General features: G+C 41.6%; 1 protein-coding gene and 2 long non-coding RNA genes across 3 annotated transcripts in view; 1 reads left to right on the top strand and 2 right to left on the bottom strand.

Moving 5' to 3' along the window:
• Positions 1-3,246: 3,246 nt before the first annotated feature.
• On the bottom strand, positions 3,247-5,166 carry LOC137474522 (uncharacterized). The gene is made up of 2 exons (XR_010999399.1): positions 5,057-5,166; positions 3,247-3,485 (listed from the first exon to the last, which is right to left on the bottom strand). It is a non-coding gene; the product is annotated as an uncharacterized lncRNA (long non-coding RNA).
• On the top strand, positions 4,527-10,036 carry LOC137474521 (uncharacterized). The gene is made up of 3 exons (XR_010999398.1): positions 4,527-4,667; positions 4,987-5,588; positions 9,816-10,036. It is a non-coding gene; the product is annotated as an uncharacterized lncRNA (long non-coding RNA).
• A 543-nt stretch (positions 10,037-10,579) lies between these two features.
• The window catches only part of CSF2RB (colony stimulating factor 2 receptor subunit beta), a 13,547-nt gene continuing 1,608 nt past the window's right edge, over positions 10,580-22,518 (bottom strand). The window contains exons 3-14 of the mRNA XM_068191143.1: positions 21,110-21,239; positions 18,939-19,123; positions 18,463-18,611; positions 17,403-17,574; positions 17,180-17,312; positions 16,921-17,081; positions 15,881-16,026; positions 15,606-15,780; positions 14,499-14,589; positions 14,159-14,228; positions 13,262-13,365; positions 10,580-12,985 (exon numbers count right to left, since the gene is read on the bottom strand). Coding sequence (XP_068047244.1) covers positions 11,782-12,985; positions 13,262-13,365; positions 14,159-14,228; positions 14,499-14,589; positions 15,606-15,780; positions 15,881-16,026; positions 16,921-17,081; positions 17,180-17,312; positions 17,403-17,574; positions 18,463-18,611; positions 18,939-19,123; positions 21,110-21,239 — 2,720 coding nt within the window. The 3' untranslated portion in view covers positions 10,580-11,781. The remainder of the gene's footprint in view (positions 12,986-13,261; positions 13,366-14,158; positions 14,229-14,498; positions 14,590-15,605; positions 15,781-15,880; positions 16,027-16,920; positions 17,082-17,179; positions 17,313-17,402; positions 17,575-18,462; positions 18,612-18,938; positions 19,124-21,109; positions 21,240-22,518) is intronic.

Here is a 22,518-nt window from a genome sequence, read left to right as displayed (position 1 = left end):
TCACAACACTCCCCCCATGTGCAAGCTGTAAGAGATGTAGTCATTGAAGGGTCATATTGTAGTCACTGTAGGGTCTTCACTGGGAGGCTTTCTGAATAAAAATGGATCAGCCTGAAGAACACAGTGGGAAATGGTAAAATGAACATGAGTTACTGGACTGGAGAAAGCAGAGACACAGAAGGTGCTGAGTGATGAGAACTGCTGGGAATATCCACGGTATTGATCTGCATTTATTTCACTAGTCAAAATTAACCCTTCATGGGAAAGTGGCAAGAAGTCTCTGACATCAGTTGCTGCTCTTAGAATAGGCTGGACTCTTTGCCTTTTATCAGAATTTCATCTGAGTCTTAGAACTGAAAAAGTCTCTACTCTTTGACTCTGCTTTTTTGTAAGTCAAAATGGTCATGCAAGAAAATTAAGACTCTGGTCTACAGCCTGTGCAGAAAAGCTGCAATTGTCTTCTCATAGGCAAAATTAATTTTCAATAAATATGCTAATTCAAAAGATAGGTCTAAAGGGTTAAGCTTGATGTTTTTAAGCCTCATTAGGCTTCATGCCTTTGGCTCAGAAGGGCTTCATAACACTGGCTAAAACCACAAACACATTTTTCCCTTTCCCTCTCTCATCCCCCAAAAGGAATCACAGCCTTCTGACACAGTGAATGACAGTGAGCTATGACCTAAGACTTGTGATGATCCCTTTGTCTCTCTTCCTGAACTGCAGAAGCCTGATGCTCCATGAAACCCCAACACAGATGGAAGGCTGGTCAAGCAAGTGTGAGTATAACACAGAAAGCCTAAAAAAGCAGCTCTTCCCAGTGAGAAATGTGTTGTTGGAGGTAATGAGAGTACCGACACCAACTGAGTAATGCCGAATGGGAATTTGCTTTGCTGAGCACTCGCATCCTATGATAAGCATAATTCTGAGTCCTGGTAATTCTCTGCATAGTTTTGCAATAAGCAAGGGTCCAAGCTGAATGAGAGGACACTCAGGACCTAAGCAGTGTAGTGTTGACTTTTGTACCCCTTAACAAGAGAAAGAATGTGGCAGGCATTTAGAAAAACAACTAAGAACATAATTACAGATTTTTTAAAAGTCAAACAAATGCTCTCAGCAATCCACTACTCTTCTAGCAGTCAAGAGAGATCTCAGTAAAAAGTCAGCAAGGGCAGGATATGAGTGAGAGATTTATTGTTTAAGGCAAAAAACTAGATGTCTCATTAAGCAAGACATTCAGCTTTGCCTTTGTGGGTTGTTTTTATTTGGTCAATACATTGCCATGCCCGTCAAATAAGCCCACTTGCCTTAGCAAGAGTTCTGCCTCTAGCAAGTCATATGCAAAAGTGAGAGACACCCACTCTGTTTCACTACAAAGTCACAGAAAGGAGAAAGCTTCCTGGCAAGGAAAGCATATTTCAAAAACCTAGCAGCTGAAAAACTCGTGTCCCTCTATCAGTAAACAAACATATCTCATAGGTGGATTTGCAGAGGACCTGCTTTTCCTTTTTCTTTTGTGGAAAAATCTCTGTGCAAGAGGGAGCTGAGTCTGTATTGAGGAAAAGTCACTGTTAACCAGGAAAAATGAATGTGACCTTCCCTGAGAATTCAAACTCCAAGAACAGGAGATGAAGTTTTCTCTGCTGTCATGAGAACTACTGGATCAGCTTGGTTGAGTGCTCTGTTTTTTAGAAACAGCAGCCAAAAGATGGCAAGGAATGATTTTGCCTTTCATAGCAGCACAAGGACAGCTTAACCTTGCAAGAAACACCTGTGCCTGAGCCAAAGTCACTGTCAGGTCCCAAAAGTGAAACAGGCTGCCAAGACCAGGTTGTTTCAGCCATTGTAGAGTTACTGCTTGAGAGACCACAGAGTCCATGACGTTCAGTACTTTGAATCATATGTCAGGCAAGGGATTAGGATCTTCCCAGTATGTGTTTATTTCTGGAAAGATCAGTGTGCAATGATGTGCTGGTTTTGGCTTACCTAGAGTTAATTTTCTTCACAGTAGCTGTTACAGGGCTATGTTTTGGATTTTTGCTGGAAACAGTGTTGATAATTCAGGGATGTTTTAGTTACTGTTGAACAGTGCTTACACAGAGTCAAGGCCTTTTCTCCTTCGCCCCACCAGTGAGGAGGAGGCTGGGGGTGCACAAGAAGTTGGGAGGGAAGCTGAGGACAACCAGGACAGCTGACCCCAACTGACCCAAGGGATATTCCATACCACAGAGCATCAAGCTCAGCATATAAAGCTCAGAGAAGAAGAGGGAAGGGGAATGTTTAGAGTCATGGCATTTGTCTTCCCAAGTCACTATAACATGAAATGAATAGATGGAGCCCTGAATTCCTGGGGATGGCAGAAGTCTTTCCTTCCCATGGGAAGTGGTGAATGTATTCCCTGTTTTGTTTTGCTTGTACAAGCAGGCTTTGCTTTCTCTATTAAACTGTCTTTACTTCAACCCACAAGTATTCTCACTTCTATTCTTCCCTTTCCCATTCTTGTTCCCCTCCCGCCAAGAGGTCCTGAGTGGCAGTTGCCACCTGGAATGAAGCCACAAACATTTTCATCACGTTTTGTTTCAATACCTTTTATTAAGTACCCCAGAGGCTCCAACACTTATGAGTAATGGCTGAGTTCCTCACTCACACAGGTGCTGTCTCTGCTCTGCCACCTGTGTTACTAACTAAATCTTTAGCATAGGTCCAGCAACTAGGTTCCTGATGAGATGTCATAAAATTAAGAAGAACAGGGAAGTAAGTATTTTCAGTGTTACATTTTGCTTAACCAGTTTCCCAGAACTGTGATGTTTTTCTGCCAGTGAGATGTAATGATCTCTTGCCAGAGGCTGAACTTTGCTGCTTGTTCCCTTTTCTGTTAATCTGCACTCAGAACCTGTCCTTTAAATCACCATTCTCCTGGTGTGCAATGCTTTCTGAAAGCAAAATTCATTTCCATAAATTTAAACAGTCATTAAGCAAAATATTGGTTTACAAAGTGAATGCTGTCTTAAAGGCACATTATTGTTGCTAAGCCTGATGTGTATAAAACTGTCTCCATTCAAATAGTAGCACTACTGAGTATGTAATGGCACTATTGAGTACTTCATAGTAGCACTACTAAATATGGATTCTGCTTAAACCAAACCCACACAGCTGAGGGATTAAAATTCAAGGCACACTCTGATTACATATTTTAATTTAAGTGATAATATCACTCTGCATCAATAGAAGTGAGGCAAATACAGACAGTGTAATTTAACATATATTTATCTTTTTAATCTTTGGGGGGAAAAGGAAGGGGCTGGTGGCATCTAAAGAAGTGAGAGGTGGTGAATTCTCTTACTGTTTTCTCTAACCTGGACTGCAACCTCTGTGAAGAGAGTTCTGCAGGTTTGGGCAGTGCCTCCAGCAACTGAGAGTACCTGAGCTCAGGCAACTTTGCATTACATCCACCACAGTGTACACAGCTTCTTAGGAATCGGTGACAGCTGGAAGTGCATCAGAAGTAAAAAAAAAAAAAATTAAAAGCTACAAGAAAAACAGAGTAAGCCAAGGAGTGGAAGAAGAAGGGAAAGCTACTTGACAATAATTTTTAGAGTATACTGTAAAAATGAACCTTGGACACAGTGTATGGACATGAACTTGAGAATGGAGACTTTTCATCTTCACATTTCCCAAAGGGCACACATGTAGGCTTCTCTCTTCATGGTCTTTTCCCAGATTAAAAAAAAAAAAAAAAAAGAAAGAAAAAAGTGTACACTTATCCTGTTAGTTTCTTCTTAACAGGCAGAAGAATTTTCCCACTTAGATGGAGAGACCCCAGTGCAGAAAGATGAGAACTGGTAGTGAATACCCATGCACTATGTCTCTAGAAACTTCAGTCATCCATAAATAATTGCCTTTTCTTTTTTTCATGCTTGTTAAACACAGTCACACTGTGTGTGATTCCAAGCAATACTTTGTTAGTCCTCTCACTTAATTTACTCCAATTAGGTTCTGGCGTCCCTAGACACAAAGGATCTGCCTATCAGATGGAGTGTTTCTGAAACAGAGCAATGCTTGGTGAACATAAGATTAAAGTTCCCTAGGGTGGAACTGAGGCATCTCAGTTCAGCAAAGCTGTGGCGACTTGTGCTTGCCTGGAATGTGACGGGATCAGTGACAGCAAATTCACCACGCTGGTCTCATGGCAGAGTCTGGCAGCACCACTGACCTCGTTTGCGTGCACTGAAACAGGAGCCTCTCTGTGTCAGGACACACCTATGCTAAAAAGGCCTGACTGGCTCTGACTTGGGAAGGTTGAAAGCAAACTCCCTCTGCAGAGCCAGGCTGTGAAGTGGTGCCTTTCTTCTTAAAGGTCACACAAAGGTAGTTAACTGGCGTGTTAATTCCCTATTTAATGTGAAATCCAGTTAGAGCCTTTAGCAGCAGCTTAGGGTAGAGGTTTAAGAAAACTCTTCTGATACAAAGAGCAAGCATGGAGAGATCAGTCTAAATCCCAGAATTTCCCCTTCTCTATTTGTTGAGTCTTAGTGAAAGCAACTTTCATGGGTGTATATGAAAAGCAGTTGGCAGATTGCCATAAAATCATAGGTAATCTCTTCAGGGCTACTGGGATGGGCTCTTTGATCAGAAATACTTCAATAAATCCTTTCAGGAAACACAGAATCGTGAGCTGTCAAGTGTCACCCTGTTCTTTTAAAAGTTTTAAAGTTCTTTTAAAAGTTTTCTATACCTTCTGATGTTTACATATTTCTACTGGAGTTCTCACACACTGTTCATGTAAATAATGATTGTTTTGCATTCTCCTTTGTGGGAGGAGAGAAATAATAGACTGTTAGTTTGACCAGTGTGGTTGGAGACGTGGCAATTTCACCATCCAACCCACTGTCACTTTTAGAATTCTAAATATTGCGAAGTCAGAAATAAAACTTTCTCTTTTCCTTCTTTTACATCTTGAGTGAATGCGTGAGTTATTTTGTGTCGTAGTGTGGCAGACAAGACACCAAAAGGCCAAAGCAGTTAAAAACTTCAATCCCAAAGTGGGACATAACCTGACTGAATAGGTAGACAAGTCAAGCCTTTTTAGCTCCAAGACAGGACATGAGGATGAAGCCAAACCGTTGTCTAAACACCGTGTGAGTATTGCCATATCTGTACAGGCCATCCACAGCCTCTCTTGGACACTGTGGAAGCTTTGTCAGGCGTGTGATGTCACAGACTGATACCACAGTAGCCAGGTACCCCCTGCTGGATCTGGTCTCCACCCCCCAGAGGAGGTCACCTCCCAGAAGGAGATCGGGAGTTCCATGAGCACTACCAACACTGCACCAGGAGTTATTCAACAGGTACCATGTGCAGCAAAGGCTGAAAGGTGTCTTCTTAAGTAGGATGGGCTCCCTTCAGGAGCAGAAAAAAGGAAAACATCTCCTTCATTTCTCATGACCAAGTAAATACAAAAATGGACAAACATTTTACTAAAAAAGACACATGCAGTTGAAAAGATGACAGAGCACAAGGTATCTAGAAATTCTCTCGGTATGTGCCAAGAAAAACACGATGGTTGTGGCCCAACAACAAAGAAACAGCAGGTGAGAGGTTCTGAAAGCAAAGTTTAAGCCAGGAGGCTGAAAAAAGCAGTCCTACATAGTAGCATTCTTCAATGGTCCTGCTTTTATACACTCTGTCAGATAAGAGCCACACTGCATGATTGATTAAACTCTGTGGGGAAAAGGGGATTATATTTTATTAGTATCTGGTAACATTTTGAAGCAGATTAAGTTTATATAAGATGGATTCCACCTAATCAAAACAGAATCAGTGCTGCTGACATTTAAGATTAAAGACACTATGAGGCAATTTTAAAATGAAAACCAAGGAAATTATGCCAGATGTGGAAAATAAATTGTTCGGATTGATCTATTTGTGTAGTCTGAAATCACAGAAAGCCTATGACTTAGAAAAAGGGATAGGATAGAAGGTAAGAAAAATACAGAGAAAAAACAACAACCTGGATAAGCAGAGCTAATTAAACTATGCAACCAAATCAAGACAAATGCTTTGTTTTATTTTACTTTATTTGCTAGTATGAATCTAGCCACAGAGTCTATTTTTTAGCCACTGTAAATGATTGTTTCTTGAAGTTTTTTGTGCAAGCACTCACAAGAAAAACAGTCCTGAAAAATATACAAGACCCAGTACAAGTTGAAACAGCGAAAGGCACAAATACAATAATGTTTTAAGGAAAAACTGGCAAAAATAAGGCTACGAAGCTGTTAAAGGATAAAATGTTTTCACTGGACAAAGGAGCTGTTTAAAGTATCATATACAAATTTAAAAAGTGAATTTAGGCTTCTTGTAAGGCTACTCATGCTATAAAGGTAGAGTTATTGTAGCCTTAATGTTCTGAAAAAAGTAAATGAGGCAAGACATGTAGAGAAAAATGATAACTTAGAATGATCTTTTCCAACTAACTTTTACTGTTTAATAAAACATATTTACTTTCTTTTCAAGCCTTTCATAACCTATACTGTTACTCAATTGCTTTCTTACCATATAAATCTGCAAAGGAATTTAAACATTCAATTGCTGAACAAGTAATGGAGGTAAATAATCAAAGGCATTAGCAGGCCTCAGCATCAGAGAAAAAGAGATACCAAAAGAAAGATTTTGAGGAGTACTCATAGAACTATCCAGGGAACTACTGACCAATCAGGCTGGTTTTTGTACAGGATGATACAAACTATAAGGATAAATAGAAATAGTAGAGAAAAAAAATGTTCTGGAGATGAGATATACAGAATATCTCTGTATAAAAGAGACTTGTTTATGCCTCATAAAACTGGTAGAGTTCTCGGAAGAACTCCAGAAGCAAACATGCACAGGGTTATCCAATTAATGCCTCATACCTAGATGTCTAAAGAGCATGAAGTCCCTCAAAAATGCATTTCCAAGAAACTAAGAGATAAAAGGCAGGTTATCATGTAGATTGAAGTCCTTTAAAGACAGAAAATTAATGAGAAAAATTAATGGTTCATTTTCATATTGGAGAAAGAATTTAAGTGGTTTCTCCCAGGAAAATTATAATTTTCAACGTGGTTATTAATTATCTGGCAGACCAAGTGGTGAGGGATCTCTTACCTGAGATATCTGAATGACTGAGAAAGGCAACATTTCTTCTAAGGTACTCCAACTTAGTGATGATGGAGAAAACACTAAGCTATTAGGTATAAATGGGATATGAGATTAGAGTCATAGAACCAGAGATTCACAGAATGGTTTGGGTTGGAAGGATCCAAACCTCCTGCCAAGGGCAAGGACATCTTCCATTAGACCAGGTTGCTGAAAGCTCCATCCAACCTGGCCTTGAACCTTCTAATGAATAAGCATACACAACTTCTCTGAGCTGCCAGTTTCTTTGTCTTGCCAGCCTCATTGTAAACATTTCTTCCTTATGTCCAATCCAAATCTATCCTATTTCAGTTTAAAACTGCTGCCCGCTGTCCTGTCACTACAGGAATGGAATCTTGCAATTCCAATGAGGATCAACTGGGCAAGCTTCGGTCCATTTCCCTGCACTTAATGTCATCCCATTCGCTTTTATTGCTTTCATTCAGAATTACGTTTGATTCAGAATTGTCTCTTTTTCTCTTAAGCGTTGAATTTCTTCAGTTTCTTCTCCTGTCTCTTTGTTTAGCTTTCCTCCCTGATTTGGGGATTTTAATAAGAATACTTTTGGCAAGTTTCAGTCCTTTTCACTGCACCTCTTTTCATCTTTATACTTGGCCGTAGTCACTCGATTTCAAAATTCTCTGGGTTTTTTTCAATTGCGTTTTATTGGATCATATCTCTCTTCTAGACAGTTTTTTTCCCCTTTCTTCCCTGATTTGAGAACACTGCAGTTTAAAAAACCATGCCAAGGGGAGCACAGGACTACCAAAACATGGCTCCCTCCACACCTTTCTGCTGGGCACCAGCCTGAGCCCAAGGTTGCTTTTACTGCTGCACCTAGGGTTATGGTTACGCCAAATATTCTGAGATGAAAAGAGGTGCATTGAAAAGGAAAGAAACTTGCCAAAATTATGCTGATTTAAATCCCTGAATCCGGGACAAAAGGAAAACAGAGAAGTCAAGGAATTCAAGGGTTGAATCTGCAGTGCACAAAATAAACTCAAAAATGTGTGTCAACAATCTATGTAACTTTGAGTGCTACAGAAGGACGAACAACTTAGATTAAAAAGTACTCATCCCAAACCTTTGCAATGTATGCGCACATTGCAAGCAAGAAGCTGGAAAATTTAAAAAAAAGAGAATAGGAAAAGCTGTCCAGTTGTTTCTGATAGCTTTACAACTACTTCTCTAGACAAACAAATGATTCTCATCAAGAATGAGGACCAAATGGCTCCCTACCAACACGCTGGAAAGCACACAACCAACCTACGAAGGTTTTGACCTAAATCTGGTTCATGTTGTACAAATTTGTAGAGGAGTTTGGGTTCCCACTGAACCACTGAACCTTGTGGTGAAACATCCGCTGTGTTGTATGAGGAGTTATTAAGGTCAGGGTTGGAACGTATGGAATCCTGGCATACACTTGAAAGGACTTCTAAAGGGCAAAAAGAGGCATGAAGTCACAGTGTTACTGATCCCCCACGTACAGAATGTGACCTGTGGAGTTTCTTTACATGGAAATTCCATCTCCATAGTGAGAGCAAAGGGAGCATGTAGGGAGTGAGGAGAAGAGGGAGTGGAGTTCTATGGGAATAAGATTGTGTGTACAACGTGCTTGTAAACAAGAAACTAGGCAGGGACTGCAGGATGGGTTGGCTTGTTTTCCATTACCCAGCAGAGGTACAGGATTCTCTGAAATTCTCCAGCTACTATTCCCTGAGGTCCTGGAGGGCTTTCTACCACAGGTTTCTTTTTCTAGCAAATCATTCAGCCCCATTTTCCTTCCTTACATAAGAGAAACCCCCAAGCCTACAGAAATACAGCAACAGACCAGCTCAGCATTGACCTTAATTAGAACTACTAAGGTCACAATAAACTTCCTACCCTAGTCTCATGCAAATTCACGTAATATGTTTCTGGTTGATGAAGATTATGATAAGGGAATAATAAAGTGATTACTTCAGAGGAAGGAAAAATGCCAGCTGTTAAAACATGGACACAATATTTTATGTTTGAGTATGCAGTAAGGAAAGGGTTGCAATCATCTCATAACTCATTTTTTGACTATTGGTGACTCATCATGCAGATATACAGGCTGAGGGGCTGAACTACTTAGTGAGAAGCCCTACAGAGAGGAGCATGTCATAATTGGCTCCTGAATCATCAGAACGATGATTCCTCTCCTGCTTATCAGTACCTAGCACTGGGGAAGGGAGCAGCAACTTGCCTTTGCACAGTAACTTGTGGCTCAAGCTAATGATCAGGAAGTTGAAGACCTGGGACTCATGCCTGCTTCTAAGTCTTGAATCACCAGGCTACAGGATTATAAAATGCTTTTTACCACCTTCACTGCAGCTGGACCTCATGCAGAAGGGAATGGAAAATTCATAGGATCACCAACAGGTGAAATTTATAGAAGTTTTGATTCCAATAAGAAGTGGATTCCTCTGGCAGAGAAGAACCATAGATTATGAGCTCTGTTTCCAATGTTCATTACATATTTTATTTAATGATACTGAGGTGGATATTGAAGAAAGAGTCCCTAGAGCAGAAACTCATTCTGCTCTAAATGAATTGTTACAGTTGGAAAGCAAGCTACTGTTCAGCTCCCCTGTCCTGACAAAGGCATGCGACTCTGCAAATTCCAGGCTCTTTCAGATGATAATATCATCTCTGTGGGATCATAACAAATGTGCTTTTATCTGTAAATCCTGTCTCCAAAATCAGCCTCTGCAAATGCCCAGCGAAGTGCAGAGGAACAGAAGGAACAGAGAGCTGTCAGAGTACTGATCACATCTTAGAGTACTGATCACAATGCAAATGGGCTTCGTCCAAAAGCCACTGAGTTGAATAAAACTTCTCCTACTCATTATTCTTCTTGATTATTAAACCCCAGCATTTCAAGGCCCAGCAAAGTGATGCATATCTAAGATATGAATTCAGATACAACATTTGCATATGAATTTGAACATCTCCTTTTAGGATATGCTTCGATAGAGCACAATTATACAGCCCAGAAGAAATTAATTGTGCCACTTGTGAAAGGCCAAAGAAGAGATTAACAAAAAAAATCCATTGATTACGAAAGGTCTAAATTGCAAATCTCTCTAAGTGTTCATCACTATTCTCTATCAGAGGCTGCAACTGTCTGCTTTCTGCTGTGAAGAGCATCAAGTTCAATTTGCACACCTTTCGGATTTAAAATGGTATTTACAATGATTAAATTCTCAAAAACCCAAATAATTTCACTGTAATTTCTGAATCAGCACAGTCCCATTAACCCAGCAGGAGAAATCAAGTGGCACAAACACAGAACTTCTTTTCTCTGTCAAGTAATACAGCAAAGTCAGGAGAAAAATGTCCTACCTCACATATCACATAGGTGAACCTATAGAATTTTTTGAGACCTGAGCAAATGAGCTAATAGTAATTTTATTGTAAACACAATATTTTAAACATATGAAACAAAATACTTATAGGAAGAAATAATATGTTTATTAATACAGATTTTATATTTGAAAAAAAATGGTTTTTTGGAAGTCAAGTCCACCTTCAGGTCTGAAACCAAAGTCTTTTCACTGATTGCAGAGTAGCAGTTCTGAACAAATGCTCTGACCTTGTACCACTTTCTATACAGCAAAACTGGGAAAAAGGTCTACTCTTTCCCAACTCTCATTATTTAAGGAAAAAAAGCCAAACTAAGAATCAGTTATGCTTTAGGATGAAGTATATAATGCATAAATAGTCAATGAATGTAAAAGAAAATCATGAAGTACTTCAACACTTAGAAGAACTGCAGCAGTTACAGGCTTGTGCACCTTCCCAGCATCTCTTACCTGCCAGTTTCTATTATCTACCCCACTAGCTTTCACTGAAACTTAGGAGCCCTTGGGTCTTCTTTCAATAATATTTCTTCTTCCAAATGATTCTCTAAAACTTGCTTTATTTATCCCAGTTATGATTCCTTGTTATCCTCTGAATCCACTGTGACAGAATGGACATTAACATTAGGAAATTTTTCCTGGATTTCAACAACTTTTTTCTCATTTTTTATTTACACTTCTATAAGTCTCTGGGTTTTTTTCAATACCCAATTGAAAAATACCAGTACCTATTTCATGCCACAGTGGAAAGACAAAGATATAGAAGTTCCTTGGTGACTTTTAGAGCTATTTTATAAGTGCACAGAAATTCAACAAAATTGCTTTTAAGGATAGAACTTTTCTTTCCAAGGTTTTCAAACTTGTCTTCTTCTGATAGCCTTTCAAGCTCTTAAGTCTGCACTTCCTGCCACAAGGTTTGCTAAGCAATCTGATATAATTGCAAGATGATTGTGACATATTACAGGATCAGGAGGATAAACTGATCATCATGGATAAGCCAAAAGGTTTGGAAAAACACTACGCTATAATCTTTGTGTAGTCCTTCATGCCAAATCTGTGAAGACCACCGAGAATGACATTGAGCTACTTCAAGTGTTTTAACACGTTGGACTGGAAGCTTGAAAATGGAACTGGTCTTTATTTGTTCCTAGGTTTGAGGGTTCATTTTCGCGAGATAGTTGCAACCTCTTTCAGTCACCTGTCTCTTTGGTATTCATTAATATTTACCCATTTAACAGATTTCTTTGATCCTCAAAGATTGCTGCCAGGAAAAGTAATCATCTGATTTCAGGTTTTTGAAAAGCTGAATGGCCTGTATTTTTTCCCTCTTCCATACATCCTTTTCCTTCTCCATGATGGATTCATCATCACATACAGGCTGCCCAAGTGTTGTCTCGCTTTCAGAAAGTTTCTTGACTTGGTGGTCTTCCTGACTATTATCCATCTTCATGCTGGATTTCAGGCTGTGGAAGCAATAGTCACCAACCTGGCAAAGGAAAACTGGCTCAGGGCTGTCAGGGTTTAACACCACCAAGTTACCTTCTGACAAAGGCTGCTTTCTAGGAATACCATTTTCCTTCTGTAAGACAGGCAAAGAAATCTTTGTGGGCTTTGAATTTTCATGGAGACCTTCAGGCACAGTAAGATAGTCACCAAAGGTATCCAGGTGCAGTTCAGGAGATGAGGTTGGTGCTTGGCCTGAAACTGGGATCATGACACCAATTTTCCCCAGAGGAGACTCATGGCAAGAGTCGTCACTGGGAGGCTGGGGCTTCTGTGAGCCACAGAATGATTGCTCAGCTGTGATAAGTGGAGGATGGGTGGAGGTACTGGCTGATGGCAGTAACAGGCTGTCCGTGGTGATGTACTCCAAGGGGCACTGTTGAGGAGACGTGGTACAGCTGAGAGCTTTTGGAGAGTTCTGCTCTTGTGTTCCCTTGTTGGTGCCTTCCTCACAGGCTGGTGGGGCCTGTGAGACTTCTTCCTTGTCATTGAGGTGCTGCATCATTTCCTGCTGATCTGGGAGCACGTCCTTTGGACAAACTGCTCCTGGCTGTTCTTGCCTCTGTGGGGTCTGGGGAGAGTCTTCCCTTGGTAGAGTCACATACTGAAGGGAAACTGATTTCTTACTGAGTCCCACAGGGTCCATTTCCAGGGTCTGGTGTATATCAGGGTGAGAGGACACCACTGGGCTATACAGGTATGGACCATTGAAAGCTAAGCAAGGGATTGCTGTGTGGGAAGCAACACTTGCATCAGCACCATTTCTCCTTGAAATGGGAAAAGAATGACCAGCTCTCTGACTTGAGCAGGCAGCTGGGGCATGCTCTGACTCATTTAAAGCATGGTATGAGTTCTGTAGGTCCGGTGTAACAGGGGAAACATCTGCCTTCTTAGTCTGTCCTTCAAGGCACTCTGCCAAAGTCTTCGCCTGCCTGAATGTGGGAAAGTTAAAAGTTGCTCCTGAGAGACATTATTGCTTTAAGCAAAAAACATAAACTGATCTTAGTTGAAAACACACATAGCTACACACAGGCTTAGAAAAAAATTTCTTGCAGATGTAGTTACCCCTGTAGTAAAAAATTTGATCTCCTCCTCAAAAACAACATGTATAGGATTTTTAGTGACAGAACATTTGATTATATTTTGCCATGATGCAGTGAGGTCTTAGAGACCATCCACAGTGTCACTACCATGTGCTGTTCACTCACCTGTCCACAACTTGAAGGAAGCTAGCCTGCTCCATCTTCTCTGAAATGTTGTATTTGTTGAAGTCCAGCTGGTTGCTTGTTGGCCAACTTCCCAAATGTCCTTTCTGAAAATGGAAAAGCAGACATGACCAAAGAGCAGCATCTCACTGGCAGTAGAATCAGGAATTGTACATTCCCCATGGACAAAGAAAACAAATAGTAGAGCCTAAAGCACCTGGTAACAGGGATACAACTTCACTAATACAACTCAAAGGTATGTTCTCCTCTCCAGAAGATGGTTTCTTCAAACCCATATTGCCTTACCACTCACCTAACTACAAGTATACAGTGAGCCAACTAAGAAAGATGCTCTCCTAAACTTGTAATTTGTGAATGGAGGACCTAAGGTATTTGATAGTAGGTGGTTTTCTTGGCCAAAGTGATCATGAAATTATTGAATTTAAAATTTTCAGAGTAATGGGAAAAAAGAAAAAGGAACAGTAGAGTTGCTACTCTGGTCTTCAAGACAGCAAACTTCAAGCTGTTCAGGGAGCTACTTGGCATCGTCCCCTAGGAACCTACTTTTGAGAGTTGGTGAGTTCACAAGTGCTCACTAACAAGTGGGGCAGGCTTTAAGAGTCCCCTTTTAAAAGGACAAGAGCAAGAAATATTAAAGTACAGAAAGTTTTTCTATATTGATTTTAAATCACAGTTGTGCTGACAAGCGCAGCACAAAGAAGTCTGCTAATTATAAGAGCACTGTTGAGTAGGACCAGAACTTCTCCTAAAAACAAGTAATAGATAAATGAAGATGTCTGTTCATTGTGGACTAGAAAACAAGAAGAGCTATTAAGACTATTGAAAGTCCTGAAAAGGGAAGAGAAATAATGAATCCTTCAAGGTACAGTTCCCTCTTACCCCCAGGTAGCCCTGGATCAGGAGACTCTTGCTGGGGTTCGGAATCTTTTCCTCCCACATTTTCTTCTTCCTGCAGCAAGAACACAGTTTTCAAGATTTGCTTCGCAATTTGCTGCTACCAGAAAAGGCTGCACCACATTCACCATGCTGCTCAGCACAGCAGGGCACGACCGAGGCAGTGCCACAGCATCACCCAACTGTCTGCCCTGCACAGCCATGCACACGGCTGCCCAACAAGGCCCTTCTCCACACAGACCTCTTTCCTGGAGGACAAGAAGTGCCTCAGACTTCATGCCACCCAAACGGGCTGCTAAGTCTCCATGTTGCAATGCAAGCCTACCTGAGGAAATACTTATAGCTGCAATAAGCAACTATCAGCAAAGCGATGATGAGAGCTGGGAGCGTCACTGGGAGAACCGCAGGTGCCAGAACTGAAACAGAGAAAAGAGAAAAACCTATCCACCTGCAGAATGACGGTTTCCTGCAACAGGTTTTTCACTCTGGCCGCTATTCAGGGAATTTGATGTGTGGAGGAACAGGATCAAAGGCCCTAGGCCTTCAAACTGTTGGAATACCCTCCAAAGCGGGACAGGCCAAATGTGACCTGAACAGCGTACTGACCAAAGGAGTTCATTGTTTCCTTTACTTGATTTGCTTCTTAGCATCTACTGACATCAGAATTAAACATCTTAAGCTAATAAAAATGTCATGAACCTTACTCCACCACGAACAACAGGCATGGCTTCAAACAAGTCTGCCTGACTCGGCACAGTTTTGAGGAAATGGGGTCTCTGAGATTTTCTAAGAGCTCTCCCTGCTAACAGCCACAACAGCACACTAATTTCTTCCTGAATACATGCATCAAAATTTGCCCACAGTATAACCACTACAATTTTCCTCAGGGCAAATCATGCAAGATCATATTACTTTGGGCAAAAGATTGTATGATGGCAGACATTCTGCCTTTAAGTCCACAAACAACAAAAAACATGTAAAGATCTTATCTCTAGCAGACTCCACTGTGTGTTTTACACAACCTTATAGTCACTCTGCAAATATAAAAAACTGATGGCTTATCTTCTATCTTCTAAAGTATCAGGTTCTTTAGTCACTGACAGCAGAATGGACTACTGGAATCAGAAAATAATTATAATTTTTTGGGCAGGATGTCTTTGATTCATTCTCCACATGAAAAATTTTATGGTCAGTTGTACTCACCTTATGAAGGCAAGTAAGAAAGAAGCTTAAAAGGTCATTCACTTCCTTCCCTAGCATTGTTGATGTACTGCAAGGATGCAGGCAGGGCAGCTGCCTTCGTAAGTGACTCCAACTAGGCCATGGCTGCACCTCACTCCAACCCCAGCTGACAGAATGTGTTATACTTAAGAGCCATCCCAGCCATTAGCAGTCCACCAAAACCTGACAGAAGCAGCTGCAGGAAAAGTACCACTCTCAGTCTTCCAGGTGAATTCCTCGCTCCATTCACTCCAAGGTCCCTCATATTCCAGAGGCCTATTCACCCTTGCACGCATTTTCCCCCTATATTGTGTAGATGCTGCCAGCATCTGCAGGGTGAAGATGAAGGGAGGTTCATCATTGCTGATATTTAACACCTGGAGAGTCTGGGGAGAGGGGAGGAGCAAAAATGACAGAGGTGAGAAGAACTGTCTTTCCATTTGACCAGCAAAGAAATATCCATGACTCTTGCACTTTATAAGTTACCTTTTCATATCGGTTGTTTTCCCAGTACTTGACTTGGTATCTCTGTGTTATGAAGCTGTAATTCAAATTGTGTTTTTTCCACCTTAGTTCATATTCTTGGTTCTCTGTTGCTGTTACTGACACATTTGCGGGCGGCAGCACCTGAACTGAAACACACTGAATGTCTCAGAGCACTTACCAACCTACTGGTCCAGTCCTCTCTTTCCACATTGTGAATCATTTACAGGGACTGAAAACAAGGTCGTTTTGTGCAAAGTAAAATGGCTCAGCTTTTTAACACTTCTTAACTCTCTGCCATCTTCATTTTCTAGTCAAATATAACATTATTAACAGTATACAACAGTATTAAATATCAGAAAATCCATACCCATGAATACTGAGAGCACTCCCTGTGTACAGAAAAGCAACAAAGCAATAGTTGAAATATCTGTACTTGTCCACCACATTTCCAGAAATCTTCAAGTCTCTTGGAGCTACCTCTTGATATTTTCACCCACTGCAGGAGCTGCCCTAGTTTTAGAGTTTGAAAAGTCACCCAAATACCTTCAGATACATTTGGGCAGAGATGGCCTACCTGGTGCACCTCACTGGGCAAAGGATTCCTACCTCATCCAGTGTTCCAGGGGCCATTGCACAAACAAGAGCTCACCGGCTTCTTGAGAACTCACATAGTGACACACTCCTACTCACTACAAACACCTCTCACCACAGTCCCCTGTCACCTGGGACACTCATGAATGTGAATCACAGAGAAGTCAGCAGGACGGCAAATGCTCACTGGGAAGCTCCAGGTCACAACCTGGATTTCTGCACAACAGTTTCCATCACTGTCACCTTCCTCAGAATAACAAGTGCCACTGAGGAACTCCACATCTACACCCCAGACCTCTGACCTGATACAGTCCCTTTCTTCGTCAGTGATTGTTTCTTCCACTTCCCACTCACTTTTCCTCAACACCACTGTCCTCAGCCCCACTTGCTCAGACAGGCATCTCTCCAAGAAACAAGAAGGAGAAGCATGAAACAACACAGAAACTCACTGTTTTTGTAGGCTTCAATCAGCTTGTCCTCTGTCTTGGCCCGGACAGATACATGGTACTGGCTCTGGCTACTAGAATTGCTAACAGGAATCTCACAGCTCTGGACCACATATGGGGTGTGGGGCAAAGTCTTCTCATGCACAGGAGAGCACTCCTCTTCTCTGAGGGGAAGAAAGAGGATGAATGGAAATCAGGGGAATGGGACAGGCAGAAACACCATGGGAAGGCACAGACACATTGCCATGGGCAGAGCACATACTCTGATGCTTGGGTGGCCCTGAAGAACAAGCCAAAGAGGACAGAGGTGGTGATCACTTTCTTCACTTCCCAGCTGCATGTCAGACGATCTCCACCACTGAAGAAGCAGCGAAAGTTCCGGGGCTGAAGGCCACCTTCAGAGAACACAAGTGCAAGGTTAGTGACAGGAAAGTTCTGGCTTCTCAGTTTCCAACCCTTCATGGCCCCACTCCATCCCATGCTACCTTCAGGGGTCTTCCATGACACCTCCATGCTCCACTTGCTGTACTGCCCAGAGAAGCTGCTGGCCTGCCCTGGTCTGGCTCGCACGCGGGCAACGTAGCTGCTCCCTGGGACAAGGTCCTCAAGGCTGAGACTGCAGTGGGTGGTGTTGGAGAGCAAGAGCGAGGCAGCTTCCTGTTGTTGGGGGAGAGGAGGGAGAGGAAGGGACGGAGGAAATTGGGACATTGAGGAATGGAGAGGTGGAGGGAAGACAGGGAAAGAGTGAGAGGAGGAGTTGACTGCCAGGCTGCATCTCCAACAGTCCCACAAGTGTGATGGTCCATGCACATGCTGCCATGTAGTGTTTCCTCGCTGCCACACAAGAAGGGCTCCAGCGTGTGCTGCAGCAGAACTTGGGAAGGGCAAGGCATGGCCACTGCCAGGCACAATCTCCCCCCACAAGAAGTAGCAAACTCCAGCAGCTTGCAAAGTCCAGACTATCGTCAGGTCCAGCTACACATGTTCACAGCACTGCTCAGTGCAGAATTATGTGGGAACCTGGCCAAGACAATTCCCTTAAAATCTAAAGATCAGTCTGACAGGTACAGAACAGAAACATATGCAGATCTAGGGTAATGACAGGGCAAAGGATATGGACTGCTAAAAGCTTTAAAAAAAACAATAAAAAGGAAAACCCAAAACATATCTGTCGCACAGGGGGAGCAACTTCAAATGTATTTTGCTGTTTTCCCCACATGAACCCATGGCCTCCTGTTGGAACATGATTTAATTCAGTTTAAGAGGGATTCAACTCCAACTCAAATCCAAGTACAATGGTTGGGAGTTTCTTTGAGTGGAGAAGAGATCTTTACATTCAGTTCAGGAAAAATGGTATTTCACAGGACAAGTGACTTGCTAACAGAAAGAGAGTCCCTTCCACCTGACCCAAAACAACACTTGCTGTATCTCTTCACAGTCCCTGAGAATGGAAAGACCATTCATTTGTACAACTTTTACCACAGACTTTCAACTTCCCAAAATGGTGCAGTCCAAACCAGGACAGCTCAGCTCCTCTGCTCTTACCTCCCAGGACTCCCACTCACGCTTGTAAGTGACTTCATAGTCCAGTGCATTGCCCAGCCCTTGGCTTCCATCGTCTGTTTTCCAGGTCAGTAGGAAGTCCCCCGATGTCATTGAGCTGACTGAGAGGTTTTGAGGTGGGAGGGGCTGAACTGGAAGGTGAAGGTACAATGCATGAGAGGAGACAATGAGGAAATAACACAAAGAGGGGAAGAAAACATCTAGGTAAGCTTCCCCATTTCCAGAGTATCTTATCCCTGACAGACCAAGTACCTCCTGCTTTACTAGCTCCTGAGATGATACCAGACCCAGCTGCTCTCAGAAACTTGCCTTCTTCTCTCCCTACCCAGCCCTCTCAATGTGGAACTCTTTGGCAGTTTTCACAATGGAAGTGGAATTCAATCCAAATGAACAGCAAATACATTCTCAAAAATCCTTAAAATTCATGTGGAAACAAGAATTTCATATTTAAGCCTTACCATTTTGGAAAAGATCAACATCCAGTTCTGTTTGAAGAACCTTGTTAGGTCTGAAGCCATAAATATCATCTACCCCTATTCCAAAAGAATTTGTAGTCCTGTGGCAGACCCAGTGTACATACACGTCTGGAGTTTCATGCAAGTCATTTTCTGTCTGGCGTTTGCAAAACATGTCCTTGTTCTCCCTGTGCACAGAGAAAGTGATCTATAAAGATCTGATCCAAAGACCTGGAGTTAGTACAAAATGAAACACCTGAAACCAATTTCATCCCATCCTGTTGTTATAATTCACAAAGGCACTTATATCCTCTTCCCACTGCTCCCATTAGTCCTGGTTTGCATCAGTTAATACAAGAAAGATTTTTACACTAGAATTTTGCCTCCCCATTTCAAAGTCGCACAGCAGAATGTTACAGTACCAGTTAATTTTTGTTACTTTTTAGCCTAGTTCTATGTAATCTCATGTTTTTAGGTAAGAAATAGTATGATGAAAATTAATGCCACGTAAATACACCTCTTACTCAGAGTTAAAGGCCGTAAAATTTCTGATGATCCTAAACTGCTTGAAGACTTTCATTTTGCAGTACCAGAAAAACACTTAGAGAAAGATTCTCAACCAAAATGTACTTCTGTATCCTTAGTAGTTCTGCTCTGCCAAGGGACCTTAAGTATTCATTAAAGATTTCATCCACAACATTAATCATCCTTTCAGATGGCCTTTCTCCAGGCCAAGGAGCATCATGAAAATTAGAAACAATTTTTTAAACTAGGCATGAAAGGACAATCTTCGTGTGGTTGCAGTGGCCTTAGCTGCTGGAGAGATGCGTTGCTTCTTTATGTACCCTGTGGAATTTTGTTTGTGCTTATGGCTTCATGCCCAGTACATTATCTCGTTCCAGCTCAGATGAGAAATATTAAGTTGTGAATATTTAAGGCCAAATACTCTCTTCCAGGATAGGATGGAGTCTTCTAGCCAACTACATGTCAGCAAGCATTATTCAGCACTATTGCTATTTTTGTAAGTTGGGTATTAGCAAGGAAACCAGGGACATTGCTGAAGTATGGATTGGACGCTGCAGTATGTGTGTAGTCTTAAGCAAAAGAGTCAGCCCAAAGGGTGTGAGGCCCTGAAGTTATTTCTATCTACTCACCAGCATTACCTTACAGTTTAGGGTTTAGTCAACTATTCTTCATCTATGAGCTGATCTTGTTTAATTGTTGGCCATTTTGATTTCAGCTGTGAGACTGTCCATGTTTAACACCTGCTTGTCTGATTAGTTCACCTCAGTTATGTTTCATGATCCACACACTTCATCATGTACCAATGTTTCAGAGAATCCTCCAAAAGTCCAAGGAAGTTTATATCATCTTTTCCCAGAAGTATTTAACTTCAAGGTCCTGCTCCAAAGTTCTTTCACTCTTTTCATCTGCTTTTAGGTCTATTAAATTCCCTCTTGTTTGCAATAAAATCGAGAGTTCTTCCTTTTTCCTTTTCTTCCTGTATCCCCAGACTCCTACATAATTTTCTTCTCAACTATCCATCTTTGCCTTCCTCTCTCCCTTAACTATTCCTCCATTTACGTACTTTCTTATCCTCACCAAAAATCCAGTCTGGTGATTTGGTTCCCTTCTGAAAAGGAAACAATGTAACCGAGAGATACTGTCATAAACACACCAGTATCTCTGGGAGGAAAACTGATGGTACAGATAGAGAACTTACCAGTCCTCTCCATCTCATAAATATACAGTCTACACATATTTCTCAAGAGTTATCAAAACCACACTCTCAATGATGTTCCTAAATGAGCAAAATGACAGGGGGAATGTCTCCTTCCTTTAGGGTTTACAAACAATACTCACACTTGTTCTCACACCTCCTTCTCCCCTAATGCTAATTATTAGCAGCCTATGTGTCCCATCTTATTTCATATCGATGATCCTACAACAAAACTATGGAAAAAATTGTAAAGGTGATGAAAATAACTCCACCGGCGTAGCCTATTCATTCCTCTCTTCTTAGATGAGGCCTCAGAAGCAGGTAAAACTTTTGCTTAATTCAAAAAGAGAGTGGATGTGCTTTCTAAAAACTTGACTGCATGTCCCCAGGATTCCAATTTATGGCCAGTTTCCCTTTGGACTTTTATCTAGCTCAGCACATTTCAGGTACTTACATTTTAATATTATCCCATTGGTAAAGAATCATACCAACAAGGTCATGAGCCTCTGAATGCTCCATCCATGTGCAAGTCACCTGTGAGCTGTAGTCATTGTAGCACTTCAAGCTTTTCATTGGGATACTCTCTGGGAGAGGAATTCAGGCAAAGAAAAGATATAGTGATTAAAAATATAAATGGTGAGAAATGAGATTACAGAATTCTCCCCTTGGCACCAGAAAATCATAGACCCATAGAAATGTTTGGGTTGGAAGGCACCTTAAAGATCATGTAGTTCCAACCCTACTGCCATGGGCAGGGACACCTTCCACTGCACTACTTTGCTCAGAGCCCTGTTCAATCTGGCCCGGAACATCTCCAGGGATAAGGCGTGACTCCATGAATATATGTGCAGAGTTGTGACCATTCTGCACGTCTCCACAATGCAGAAGTGTTCCAAACCAAGCTACAACTAACAATAATTAAGTGAAATCTTTGTGCCTGCAAGGCATACAGTTCAATGCAAGGCATCAACTTTTTCAAACGCTGAGCATTTCCAAGGATTAGTAGATACCATGGTAGGCAGACATATGGTGATCATTTCCTCCTTACGTGTTGCTGTGTGAAACTTCTTTGCTACTAACTTCCCAGTGAAGTTTATAATGCTAGAAAGGTCTATTTAAAAGTGAGATGCTCTGGGATAGCCTTGCTATGACTCAGACAAATGTCCAAACTAATTTGTTGGAACTAGATTTATGATCCAGAGATGGCCAGACTTCTCATCAGGGATATTTTTTTTTTTAAGTTCACAACTGTGAAGCTGAAAAAATACAGACTGCCTCTGGCACATGCACTATGAAGCAAGCTGCTTTCTTATCCTTGTTTATTTTCTCTGAGGTAATATCCATGCTGCACTATTGGGATATTGCACCTTCAGGGACAAAGCTGCATACATGAGTGTGCTCTCTCAAATAATATTTCTTGATGAGAGCTATAATCATCTTGTTTGAGAGGCTTTTTCCAGGCAAAAACCCATCAGAACAGAATGATGGTGTCTTAGGAGGCATAAGAGGGACCTTACTTTGATCTTCTACTGAAAACCAGTACAAAGTAAGTTCTACTGCCTTCCTTGTGTAACCAGAAAATGGAGTACCCCACATAGAAAAGGATGTGGAAGTGTGAATGTGGGGCTAAGGCTCCAAATGCCAAGAACCCAGTCTGACCTACACAGTAATACATTTTCCCTCAGGAGACCTCAAAGGAAGAGGTCCTGTAATTGATGCTGGGCCAGGCAGCACAACTCCAGCTACTGCAGACATGAGGCACCCAAATTAGGGAGCAGGGGGAGGACACAGTGTGGGAGGAAAAAGGGAGAAGGGGAAAGGAAAGGAAAGGAAAGGGAAAGGAAAGGAAAGGAAAGGGAAAGG

The sequence above is a fragment of the Anomalospiza imberbis genome, chromosome 5 (genome assembly GCF_031753505.1).
Source record: "Anomalospiza imberbis isolate Cuckoo-Finch-1a 21T00152 chromosome 5, ASM3175350v1, whole genome shotgun sequence".
Lineage (NCBI taxonomy): Eukaryota > Metazoa > Chordata > Aves > Passeriformes > Viduidae > Anomalospiza > Anomalospiza imberbis.
The sequence above is the reverse complement of the archived record's forward strand: the minus strand, read 5'-3'. Positions and strand labels throughout refer to the sequence as shown.